Below are 13,831 nucleotides of genomic sequence, written 5' to 3'. Positions count from 1 at the left end.
GGAATTCTGCCCTTGCTTTCCTGACTCACCTGCGTGTGACTGGCATGAGCTGCATTTCCACTGAAGATTTAAAACTGCAGTTCCTGAAGTACAATAATAGGTTCAAAGCAACTTATTTTTGTCTGTGGAAGGAATGATCACAAGACAGCCTGGAATGCAGCATGAGGGCTTTGTTCCTTTTTTAACCAGCCTCTTCACTCCCAAACAATAAGGAAATGGTAACACAAGTCAACATTGACCTATGAGGAAAGGCTGGGTGAGTTGGGACTATGTTCAGCCTGAAGAAGAGAAGCTTTGGGGTCACCTAATTGTGGCCTCCAGGAGCCTGGAGGGAGGATGGAGAGAGACTATTTCCAAGGGCGTGGAAGGACAGGACAAGGGGCAATGGCTTTACACTGACAGAAAGGGTTAGATTGGATATTGGACTGAAATTTGTCCCTGTGAGGGTGGTGAGACTCTGGCACAGGTTGCCCAGAGAAGCTGTGGTTGCTCCATCCCTGGGAGTATTCCAGGCCAGGTTGGATGGGGCTTGGAGCAACCTGGGCTAGTGGAAGGTGTCCCTGCCCAGGGCAGAGGATGGGATGACATGATCTTTAAGATCCTTCCAACCCAAACCAGTCTGTGATTCTATGATCAGACACTCGAGTCTCTGCAGCATCAGATTTCCCTATTTTTCATTTCACAGAAAATAGCACAGGTAAGAGTAATTTTTTCAGCAATGTATGTGAAAAAACTGTACTCTACACTTCCTCACCCCAATCCAAACAGGAAGAGAAACAGAAAATTGTATTTCAAAAGAATCAGCACTTCATTTTCTCTGCCTAGATTCAAACAACGCTGTACAGGACCAGACACCAACACTTATTTCTAGAGTTATCCTCACATTCCATCCATGAAATTTATCCTTTTCTCACACCTACCCAATCTGAGGCTGAGCTGGGATTCCTGCTAATGGGATTTCTAAGGACAGCTGAAACATCACTCCCTGCACCTTACCTGACACGTGCACATGTGGAGCCAACCCTGCTGCTCTCCTCTGGAAGCCCAACTACCAACACCACAGCAGAGATAACCTCATCACCCCTAACCCCTCTGCACTCAGCCAAGTATGGCTAAACCTACTCTAAGATGTATTTGCAAATTCACCTCAGCAGTTCTGATCATTCTACCTAATGCTGAAGTAAAACAAGTAGACACTGAACACACAAATTCTGTAAGCACTGCAATTCTTTCTCCAAATATCTTAAGTAACTGATCAAAAATCAGATTTCAGGCTGCTGCACTGCCTTGGGTGTATGTCCACTAAGCAGTGTTTATTGTGACTTTCTTAGGAGCAAATTTTCCCCCTATCCACTCACACTTCAGCACTCACTTCCCTATTTATTCCCCAAACTCATCCCCGTTCTCATTACACTAATTTCTTCATCTCCAGTTTTCAGAGAAGCACTTCAGGCTTTTCTTTCTGCTTCTTTCATGCCTCACAAACATGACAGTAGAGAACAGGCAAAACGAGGCTAACAAAAGACTCAAACGACTCAACAACAAGGCAAAAAAGTGAACAAAGAGAGCAAAAAGACAAAAGGGACTTTGAGCAGGTTGGGAAGGGGCAGGAGAGCTCCCTGTCTTCCCACACAAGGAACAGGCACCACTCAGGAAACACAGCTCCAAATTAAAGGCTGCTTTGAAGATAATCCAGACTGGTCAGAGATTATCAAAGCAAAAATTCAGGAAAGAGAAGAAACCACCCCAAAATCCACTTGGTGGACAGTGAATTAAACAAGGCAGAAGATTAAACACTCTTCTAAAAAGGGATGGAATTGATTTCACCAAGACACAGATATGAAAAGGAAAGCAAGAAAACCTTAGCAAGGCTTTAATGAGATTAGCAATGCTGCTGTCATGGCATTCACAACAATTTGGGTGGCTGTACCACGTCTGGAGATCAAATCACTGAGCTGGACATGAAAATTCTCTGCAATGTTTCCATGTTTTGGTGTGTTTTGAACATCTCCAAGTGCCACATCACTTCCAGCATGTACATTCCTATGAAATATCTTGTCCAAGGAGTATGAAAGGCATTTAATTTTCCATACCCAGTCTGGGACAGCAAGGCAAGAGGCCTGTGAGGAATGACTGGACAAGAAAACAGGTCCACTCCAGTGAAGTTCACAGGAATCCTAACACTGCTTTCCAAGCTGGATCAAGACCAGAACATCCTGGAATATTTGCACTGCTCTGTGGTGGCAGGAGAAGGAATTTCCTGACCTTGCATTATATTAATGCCCTCCAGCTTATTGCTCAATGGCTCCATCTGGGACAGAGCATAACCCAAGGTGTTGCTCTTGTATTAATACCTCACCTCAAAGTCCTGCAGTGAAGAAATACAAACATGAGCTGTTTGGTGTCTGCATTACCAAGACTAACACTTGTATAACACACAAGTATCAGCAGCAAGTTTAAGCTACTCAGTAATTCAGTAGCCCCAGCACAGGTAACCAACAGTATCTGTTTCCTTACCTTATTTTCTTCCAGTTCTATATTTAGTGTTAGATCTATTCAACGTAAGTCAAACTCCAGCTCTGAATGCAACTCCAAAGGCACATAAATGTCAGCACTTTGAACAACTCCCCAAACTCTGATCAGCACCATAACCTGCAAACTACTTCCCACACACTTAAAATCAAGAGCATCAATAAACCCTGGGGAATAACCAGCACCAGCAGTTATTCACCTCTTTTAACTGGTATTTTCCATCACTGAATACTAAACTGCTGCATTTCAGTATGTAACTCAGATTCTGCTATTAATGTCCAAATTATTCCAGATGATTGCAAAAATGTTTGAATATACCTTAAATGTCACATTCCTGTCCTGGGATTTTTATAGTTGTCACTGTTAGGAGATAATTTTCAGGAAATAGGAGAACTGTGTACATGGACACAAAGGGTTTAAATGGTTTATTGGCAGTGCACAATGTCTTCTGAGACAGTGGAGATGGGACTTTGCTTTTTGCAGTTGGGAATAGAGAATTTAGGTGCCAAAGTCATGGAATAAACATGGCCCTCAGTGCTCTGGTCTAGCTGACAAGGGGGTGATGGGTCACAGGTTGGACTTGATCTTAAGAGATCTTTTCCAACCTAAATGATTTATTATTACATGAAAAAACCCACCTCAAAAATCTTAAGGTATATTACATTCTACACATGCCTCAGGGCAAGCTGTATCCCAGTCCATATGTTTTTCAAAGAACCAGCAAATTTCAGTTACATTTACATGCACTTAAACACTGCCAATTCCACACTGCTATAAACTGAAAGGCTTTTTTTAACTGACCCCATTTTTCTTAGGGCATACAGTGCCACAAACCCACTTTGATAACCCAGACACCACTCTAGTTTCAAGCCTTTCACTGCCCAAAAATCTCTGGGTACCCCCACATTCCTTCTCTGGCTGCACACACAACCCACACCCAGAGCTTGCACTGCTGATGGGCTGGAGGTGAGGAATCAGAACCATAGACTGTTAAGGGGTTGGAATGGACCTTAAAGACCATCTAGACCCAACCCCCTGCCCTGGGCAGGAACACCTCCCACTAGGAGCCTAAATTATGGAAGGGGGAGCTGGCTGAGGCTCTGGCAACACAGCCTTAGGAATCACAGAGTCACTGGGGTTGGAAGGAAGCTCTGGAGATCAGCCTGTCCAAGCTCTCTGCCCAGGCAGGATCACCTAGAGCAGGTGACCCAGGAACACATCCAGGTGGGTTTGTACCTAGCTTGTTAATATTTCTAGAATACAGAAGTTATCATAGTTCTACTCTAAGCCACCTGAAAACAGTGCACTGGAACAGGAATGGGAGCTGCTGATTTCCAGTTAAATTCACACAGGCTGTTTCTCCCATTCCAAATCCCTCAGCTTGGGCTGGAGTTTAGTGCTGTCACGCCCAGTTCAGCAATATTTTGAGGGACTAAAACAATTGCTTTTCCTCTTAATTAATATGCACTCAAGTCTGCAAATCCCATTAGCCTTTCCTGGCATGGGAGGTGAAATTCAGGAAGATCCTGAGCAGAAAACATTCAACACAGTCATTCATCAAGTTTCCAAAGACAATTAGGGCAAACCTGAGCTGTGTTCAGCATGGGGGAGCAGAAGGGAAAGGTCTGGTGGATTTCATTGGGAGCTGGATACATTTAAAAGGTGCAAACCTTTAGGTAGGATTGCTCTGGCAAAGGAGATCAAGCACTGCTGCTGCTCCCAGAAGTCTGAGGCACAACCACCACTGCAGCCCTGGGAAAGCTCAGGACATGAGGCAGCAGAGGCATGAAGGTCATGCAGCATCAGCACAGATGTGCACATCTGCCACAGGCCTCTGACTTTCAGAGCTCAATAACTGCAAGTCATGTAACCCTTCACACGGACCAATGCTGGGGAAGAGAGTTTGATCTTGGCCACCAACCTGAAGCATTGCTCATTGCTATGAAAACAAAGATGGGTTCAAAATCTCTTATTTTACATTTTAAAGTAGGTCAGATTTTGACCTGTGCATATATAAAGCAGCACTTCCCTAAAGACAATGCTAAGGACACAAATTGGGAGTGATTCTCAGCAGATTCTCATTAATTTTCTGGATCACATAGAAACCAAATGTTCTACTCAATTAACGTGAACATGCTGATGACCCATGCAGCTAGAAAAGGAACAACTCATCCAGATTCTTGCCCAATATTCACAAAATTCTCTCAAAACTATTTGGATCCCTTTCATCCAACAACACTTGTCAAGGTTTACACACTTCCTTCACATCTGACATGGTTTTCCAGCTCAATATTAAGAGGCTGGTGACTGCTTTAAAAATACAGTCAGGTCTATCCATTTGCTTGGAGAAATCCTGAATGGATCTCATCACTGTAGCTTCTCAGCTCCAAAATTTAGACCTGCTGTTCAATCCCTTCGATGTCTGTAGGTATAACCAACCTTACTCCTAAACCCTTCTTTTTGTGCCCAAGTATGTCTAGATTTTAGAGACCAGGACATACTCATGCAGCCACTGAGCTGTTCACACCCAGATTTTACAGGAGAGCTCTGCAGTGCTGCAAGCAGATGTCCTGTCCTGCTGCTTTAATCCATCCCACCTTGCATCATTTCCAGGCAATAACCTTCTATTCTGCCCTGAAATATAGGATATTTTGGTAACAAACCACTCTGTGGTCATAAAGTATTTAAAGCCATTTCAGTGTCACTTAACAAGGAAATATTTAGTCAATCTACTCCTCTGACAGTAATGTTCAAATTGCCATCTGGAAGCCCCAGATACAAAAGTCAGGCTCGGGATCCCAAGCTCAGCTCAGGAAAGCAGAATACATTGTACAGAAGATGCAATTAGTCTCCAGGGAAAGGCCTCTGCAGGCTGCCATTGGCTGTGCAGCACACACACACTCCCTCCTGGGGATAAAAATAACATATTGAAATGGCAGCTGCTCAGCAAAGGAAGAGGATTTGAGCAGGGATAAAAATATACCTTAAAAGAAGGGGGGGAAAATGCTAAAATGCCTATCCAAAGCATTAAAAGGTAATATTGAATGTACTGAATCACTGAGACTTCAGGTTCACCTTTTAACCTCGAGCAGGAAACATTTATTTATGTCATACAGCAAGAACCCAAGAACATAATTATTACTGTCTTAAATCCAAGGGTAGCACAGCTTAATCACCTCAGTCAGGAGGAACACACTGGCAATGGATTTTGCCAAATTTGGAAGAATTCCTACTTAAAATTTTAATCCAAGAGGCACAGCCTTGATGCTCTGACTATATCATTTAGACACAGAAAGAGACAGCAGGTTCCAAACTGTGACTTTTTTACTCTTTCAGCTGTTTTCAAGGTATGTATGAACACAGCACCTCTTTCTCTCACAGTCCATTGTACATATGGCATATGAAAGTGCTAGGAGTGTTCCACACCAAACTCAAGTCAAGTCAACATTAAAGCCTCTCACAGCCTCACAAGATAGCAGTGAGACCTATTAGCTCATCTGAATTATTTCCATGCCATTCTGAGCTTGCTCTCTACAGTCTGTTTTATTAGTGTCTTGCCCAGGCTATTTTTAAACCCTCAAACCCAGAAGCTTTTCCTTTCTGAGAGGATCCAACTCGAGTTCAAAGCACCGCGTGCACTGATTAACCCATTTCAAATGCAAACTGAGAAACTTCTTATGGATCTGCTTATTTCAGGGCAGGTGTTTGAAATGGCAAACAAGAGCTGAGCTGACAACCATAATTTGTCCTATTTTCAGACTTCCAGATCCAAGGTTTAAACAGAGATGGGGCAAGAAAAATGAAAGCAGGAGAGAGGATCTGTGTTAAGACAATCACACACTGTTACAGATGGAAAGTAAACACAAAAGGCTTGTGATCATGAGCCCTACTTCAGGCTGGATGTGCAATATGCTTTGTACCAGCAAAACAGCAAGTTACAGGTTTTTTCCAGCTGTATCAGTTGGTTTAACTGAAGGTATTTCCTCTCCTCACAAACCCCACCCCAGCCAGGGATGATCCTGCAGCATTCCCAGGGCACGGCGGATGCTGGGTTGAATAAAGAGCCATTCCTAAATATATTACAGGAACTAAGTCACTCTGCGCTGTGCCAGAGCAGCAGCAAATTCAGTGCACTGCACATTCCACTATAAGCAAACTTCATGTCCCTGCCAAGGAGATCCTGGAAAAATGAGACTTCACCACACAGGATTTCATGTAGGATCACTCAAATTCCTCATCTTGGTTTTGAGGCTTTTTCTTTACAATTATATAACTATGGAGGAGAATCATTCACAAAAAGCCTAAGAAGTAACTCCCAGACCAGGACCTGGTTGATATCACAGTTTCAATCAGTATGAGGCAACACACACAAACTTTAGACAAGCCACAGATGACTCTGCAGAGAGGATTAACAACTGAGCCCAAGCAGGAATTAACACCTAGCAGAAATATTCCTATTTTTGCTGCCACATTTATTTCATCATTCTTCAAACATGCTAAGCACTCAAAAAACTCAACTGCAAATAATCTCTTCAAAGCATTTTAACTCAAAATGATGCTACTTACAGAACTATCTTGCTGAATATAAATACATGTGAAGCTTTGCTAGATTCAGATTTTAAGGGCTATTTGCGTTGTTCTATGGCCACGTCACCCTGGGACAGATTTGAGCAGCTGTAACCTGGTTGGGACTGCCTGAGAGCTGACTCAAAGGTGTTGGGGCAAACCCCAGGCACTGCAGTCAAGCAAGGGCACCTGATTCCTGGTTCTCTATACAATTCTGGGGGCACAGGATGTTGCCAGACAGCAGATAAATCCAATGAAAGCTGTTAACGAGTGTCATTAACAAAAGCCTGGTCCTCACTGCATAAGGAGGGAATATAGTTTGGGGTTTGAATTCATTTGGCATCACTCTTCTCTACCTCAGGCTCTCCCTGTCATTTCAACAGGAAAGTATTTCCTGGTGTTTGTCATCACACTGAACTCCTGCACAGCACTGGGATGGGAAACACAAGCTGCATGTGCAGACCACAGAGAATGCAACAAACACAAGTTGCTGCCAGTTTATCTTCTGAGCAAGACTCACTATTTAAACAAATCAGATTTCATTAACCCACAAGCCTTGATATCCAAAGAAATTTACTCTCAGAAACCACAAATGCAGGTTTGTTTTTTTCAGTGGTCTCATGACTGGTAACAAAACTGGATGGTTAGATAAGAAGTGTAAGAGTTTGACAACTTCTGCAAGTAACCACTGAACTGGAATGGATTACTCACTCTACAGAACGTGAAACTAGACTTCTGAGTTTCTATTCAGGCAAAATGATCTGCAGGCAGTATTTGGAATAGTTTGTAAGCTGAGGTTTCCAAAGCAAGATTGATTACCTTTGCCAAACAAAACCAGATAAATCCCAAATGCAAACCAGTTCAACCTCCCTTTCGTTTCCCAATGGTATAAAAAAGTCTGCAATTTAAGGCAGTATAGAGCTAAAAAAACCCCTTTGATGCAATACTCAGTGCTCTTCTCAAAATGACATGGATAAACCTTATTCTTCTCCAAGACTGAAAGAAATATGACTATGGCAGGAAAACACTAGTAAGCACAAAGTTCTGTCTCACTGAGCTGCACAAGACTCTTGAAGTTGATCAAAACCAACAGTGGCAACTTACACAACACATCAGCTCTGTGTTTTATTGTTTTGTGTAAAGACAAACACTCTCAAGTGTTCCAGTGTTGCAACAGCTTCATCTAGAGCCTACTGAGAGGCAGCGACGTGCGTCAGGTGCACGAGTGACTTCACTTTTCCTACCCAAACCTCAAGTTTCTCATTCTAAGTAAAGCAAATCTTCCCAATGATTTACTGCAGGAAATAGACTCTTTCTAAATTTACCTTTCAGTGAATCATTTTCAGCCCTCATTATGTCAATGAGTGAGTTCTCCAGTGAATGCATGTCAAAAGTCCTCGTGCGATCCTGCAAGCAAACACAAACAAATCCAGCTTAGACAACACAGCGCTGAGCAAGACCACCTGAAACATAAACCCTTCAGTTTTCTTCCACATTACTACAGCAGAATGAAGTAAAAACCATGTACAAAAAGCAGCTTGATACAGGAATGGTAAAAATCAGAGGATTCTTGAATACAGATCTGACCTATAGTATGTGAAGGGGTTGGGATGGAGCTTAGAGATGATCCAGCCCAAACCCCCTGCCCTGGGCAGGGACACCTCCCACCAGAGCAGGTTGCTCAAGGCTTTACCCAACCTGGCCGTGAACACTGCCAGGGTTGGGGCATAACCAATTATTTATGAACCCAAATTCAATATTTAGTTTGCATTTCCTATTACACAGCTAAACCTTGTTGAAAATAATTTCAGAGTTTGGAAGTAAAGTTCATATCCTGAGAGACAGAATTGCAAAGACAAATCATAAATAGGTATTTTAGTGCAAATCGAAGAAAATCCAGAAACATACAGAATTTCCTTCACCCAAATTATTACCTTAACACCTGAAATGGTTGAATTCTCAACAGACAGTTCAAATTCTATATCATTCCATATGCACAGGAGTGTCCTAAATGGTCTGACTTACTAGATGACTTGCTCAGTTCCCTGAGTTCCCAAGTTTGGCATTCCAAGCATAACCAGAACTGAAGGAGGACTCAGCAGGTGGGAGACACAATGTGCCCTGTACCTCACTTTCACTACCTTCAGCCACCAAATATTGCTCCTTCCCAAGCCATCATTTATCACAGTCACAGGTCAGACTTTCTCAACCAAAACAATCGACTCCACATCATCCAAATGTGATCTCAGAGTGGCAAAAGCAGCATAAAATGTCCTGGCTCTGCCCTGTTTTAAATTGGCAGATTGAGAATGATTGAAATTTCACGTGAACTCTGTAATCAGTATCATAAAAGGTCCCAAAGGGAGGCAAAAAACCCACTCTCATTCCCCAAATTACCTACCCATGTTATGTATTTATACACTGGGACCTGGATAGAATTTGATACAACGTTAATCCACCTAGAATTTAATTTTTCTGTGTCCATGAAACACTTTAACATCAGTCCTAAGGATTTTATTCTGTTGATGTTCTAAGGAATCATCTCTGCACTAAGATCAGGCATTGCAAAGCATCTGTTCAGACAGGAAACCAAAACATGAGCAACTCAAGAGAGACATTGCTGCTCTAACTCCTCTCCACGACTGTTGTTATTGCAGCACTCAATGTTTTTTGTCCATAATACTGGCTGTGAAGCTGAAATTTCTCCAAAGCACACACATCCAGCCTGGAACATTTTAAAGAGCAGTGGTGAAGGTGAAAGTATTGCCCAGGCTGTTGTGTATCAGGTTCTGATGTCCTTTAACCCAGTGAGGAAGTGCTGAAGCAGCAGCAATCACATGATCCAAGGGACACTCTTTGACATCACACAATGATCAGTCATTTGGGGCCTTAAACACCTACTTGAAGAGCAGAACACACTATCTCATGGAGTGCTGACCCATTTCCAGGTCATAAATTATATTCTGACCACTAAATATCCGATTCCTCAATGAAATTTCCTGGTAGTTTGCCTCTCTTCAGAAGAGTTTTTGCTGAGGCAGAGCAGGTGGTGGATTTCTCCCTGGATGTGATGCATTCAAACAGCATTAGAAATCTCAGGGATTGGAATCAGTTGCTTTATTAGTCTAGCCAATATCAATTTTGCTATAAAAAGCACATCACTGCCTTAGCTCTCCACAGGGTTTATTTCTGTGGTCATTTCTATTACAAGATAATTAAGGTACCTTAGAGAAACTATAAAGCATTTAAATTCTTAAATTCTGTGTTTTCACTTGACATATTTCTTCCTTTACAAGTAGTATTTAGTTAATTGGTTTGGTTTATACATTACTGGTTCACAACTCCTTCAAACTGTAGTTACATGACAATCCCTTAGCAGGACTGAGTCCAAGTCCTCAGATCTTGGCCCCATTAGGATCCAAGAGCTCTAACTCAGGAGTGGGGACCAGAAGACAATCTCTACACTCCCAGCAGTCCTCAAGCATGACAAAAAAATCCTCAAGCACAGGTGGGAGCAGTTTCTGAACACCTCATGTTCCTCAGGAGCTTCTCCTTCTTGCCTTGTGGCTCTCAGTGTATTGTGTTCACATCAAATCCACCTCACGCAGAGCTACAAAATCCTCATTTCATGATGAATCCCAGAACGGATTGGAAGGACCTTAAAGATCATCTCATTCCACCTCCTGCCCTGGGCAGGGACACCTTCCACTAGCCCAGGTTGCCCCAGGCTCCTCCAGCACAGCTTATCAGAAACACATCTGAAATATATCCATGTATTATACGGATAAAAAGAAAAAATAAAGGCTGGTAAAGGTTACTGGTGGTAACCACATTGCTAAAGAAATGCATGACTACATTTCATTCCATAATATCAAAACCAGCAGCAAAACTCCAGATATTGATCCTGAACTGGTAACTAGATGTGAGCAGACAGATGTTCTGCTCAGATATGTGTTGTTTATGAATTACAAGGCACCTAAGCCACACTGTGCTTGGGAAAAAAAATGGTTTTCTTTAAAAGAGATAACTAGCAACAGTGTGTTGGTAACTTAAGGAATCAGTTCACAGTCACCATGCTGTCCTTGGAGCTCCACAGCTCACTGTACACTTATTTGTTTCTAAGGAAAATAGACAGGGCTGATGACTACCTTGGACTAAACTTCTGTGACACCATGTGGCAACTACAGCCTGACTTGACTCAACACAACACAAAAATGAAGAAAATAAAAAAAAAAAAAGAAACAAATAAAAAAACAGAAAAAAACCAGAAAAAACACCCACAGAAACAAAAAAACAACCACCAAAAATAAAGAAGTGCAGTCTCAATAATGACTGTAAAAATTTCAGCCAACATTTGGACTCTGTCTACAGCAAAATAAGATTATTCTGATTCTCCTGCTGTCTAGAAGCAATTTGTAAGTATGTAGAGTGTTCCCAATAATGCAACGTCATTGTTAATGCAGAGAGAGAAAAATTCAGGAGTTCATGTCGTGACTCTGCCCTTGGATTCCTGCAGCATGGGCAAAGCACTTCACCTCTGGGACTGTGGTGTCTCCACCAGCATCCAGGCAGATTATCACATGTTTAGAGGCCTTGGGAAAAATGGAGTCAGTGGTAAAGAGGAAATCACTACATTCTAATCCCTATTCCAATTGTATTTTTCAAAGTGCAAAGACATTTCATTCCAAACAGAAAGTCCCTTGGTGCAAACCATGGATGATTTATACTGGGACATCCTCCCATGCCAAAGAAGTTCAACAAGACTTTGTCATGCACAGGAAGATCACACTTTGCACTTATAAATCCCATACCTAAATGCTCTTGAACATGCAAAAAATGTACATTTAACTTCACTGTTATGCAGACTCATTACATCTAATCTGCACCCACAGGATCACCATCACCTGAACAACTAAGATTCCAGACCCTGGGAGTTTCTGTTGGTGCTTCCCACAAAGACCCTCCCAGGGGTAAATCCCAAACTGTACAAAAAATCAAGCCTGGCAAGGTATAAACTCCTGTTGGTAGCTAAGGCTGGGCCTGACCTCTTAAAACAAGATTTATCTGAAGCCCAGATAAGACATCAATATATTTATCTGTCAATAGTATCAATAATAATTCAAAATATGCCCCAACATCAAGTGATTTATTGCAGGTGATTGAGCAGTACTTATGGAGTAGCTGTAGCTGTAGAAGTTGGGCTTGTTTGTTGAAATCAAACCAGAATACTTATGCAGTTCCAAAAACTCACAACTACATTTGTACCCTCATCATAGCCTGAAACCTTCTGAAACCTTGTTCCTATTTCCCACAGCTTAGAAGTTGTGTCTCAGGCACCGCAGTGTGTAGGGAGAGGCAATATCATCTTTCTCATCATAAATACAAGTTCCACATTTTGCTTCTAACTGCAAAGCAAACTTGAACTTGATTATGCTTCCGGGTAAGCTTCTCCTCCTCCCTCCCAGCACCCTGCACATGCTGTACTCCAGCTCCCAGTCCAGGATCCAGTGAATTAAAGGCTTTGAATAAACAGGTTTTTCCTGAAAGGATGTTGCTGTATTCTGCCCAGATCATCTTTTATAGCTTCACCAGGGAACAATAAGAAAGAGCTGGAAAAGCTGAGTGGCAATAACACAGGGGTTTTTTTTGAGGGAGGACACACTTCAAACTTTAACTTCTGAAGTGTCAGAAATGACAGACCTTTGTAAACATTTCCAGTAACATGCCTGATGCTATTTTAGCCACATATGAAGTTTTTCATGCATCTTCTAGAAATTATTTTCCACAATTATCTTGTGTTTCTTTACGCTGAGCTGCTCAGTATGCAATTTTCAAAGCAAAATGCTTAATAAGAGTCCTGCTTTAATCTCTAGGAAAAGCCAAACAGAATTCCAAAAGCTTCTAACAAAAGCTCTCTTTAAACAGAAACCCTGAGGTCAAAAACACACAGGAGGGCCAAAGCCAAAGTATTAACGTCAGGAGTAAGTTTATAAAACAAGAACAGTGTTAACTTCCACAGCACTTAACTTGTGCTTGTCATACCACATTAGAGTGCTGCTAATCCCCCAGATCAGTAGCTGTGGGGAACGGCACACAAAACACTAATTACTACCCAGCTGATGTAGCTAGAGAAAAATGGGTGAACATTTAAAACCCACAACTTCAAGTATTTATGCTATTTTAAAAGGATAGTTGAAAAGTTCTTGGAATAATTGCTAGAATAAAACTAGTCTGTAAAATAAATCACCTTTTTTTTCTGTGTGTGTGTGTGTGCAATCAGCCAACAGGAGCTGTGAAAAGGTTCCTCAAAAACAAACAGTAGAGTCATGGTAAAGAAATTCATTTGCAAAATCCCTTCAAGAGGAAAAGTTTGGCCAATGCTTTCAAGAGGTTGTATTTAATTCCAGTTTTCCCTGGGAATTTGTTTAATGCACTTCTGAAATCAGCTCATTTCTCTGGGCAAACAAATGCTGACGTACAGCTCCGAATTCAAACACGTTTTGTAATCACCTGTGTGTTTTCTCCAACATTCCATATCTGCCTGGGGGAAGAGAAGTCTCCCTGGCACAGGCCCTGCCTGGATTTGGAAGGGGTTATATGCCTGGAAATTAGCCACTGGAGAAGAAAGGAAAAAACATTCAGAACAAGTGGCTAGAATGAACTGCTCTCCCTGCACCAAATTCCTTGAAATGGGCAGTTCTTTCCAAGGCTGATTCTGGGAAGAAACACGGAT

At 42.0% G+C, this 13,831-nt stretch overlaps 1 protein-coding gene across 1 annotated transcript in view; it reads right to left on the bottom strand.

Moving 5' to 3' along the window:
- Nucleotides 1-13,831, bottom strand: part of CPEB4 (cytoplasmic polyadenylation element binding protein 4) — a 37,113-nt gene that overhangs the window by 18,491 nt on the left and 4,791 nt on the right. Inside the window, exons 2-5 of the mRNA XM_009079114.1 lie at nucleotides 8,424-8,505; nucleotides 7,956-7,968; nucleotides 5,130-5,153; nucleotides 3,587-3,600 (exon numbers count right to left, since the gene is read on the bottom strand). Coding sequence (XP_009077362.1) covers nucleotides 3,587-3,600; nucleotides 5,130-5,153; nucleotides 7,956-7,968; nucleotides 8,424-8,505 — 133 coding nt within the window. The remainder of the gene's footprint in view (nucleotides 1-3,586; nucleotides 3,601-5,129; nucleotides 5,154-7,955; nucleotides 7,969-8,423; nucleotides 8,506-13,831) is intronic.

The sequence above is a fragment of the Acanthisitta chloris genome, unplaced genomic scaffold (assembly GCF_000695815.1).
Source record: "Acanthisitta chloris isolate BGI_N310 unplaced genomic scaffold, ASM69581v1 scaffold39387, whole genome shotgun sequence".
In the NCBI taxonomy this organism is placed as follows: domain Eukaryota; kingdom Metazoa; phylum Chordata; class Aves; order Passeriformes; family Acanthisittidae; genus Acanthisitta; species Acanthisitta chloris.
The sequence above is the reverse complement of the archived record's forward strand: the minus strand, read 5'-3'. Positions and strand labels throughout refer to the sequence as shown.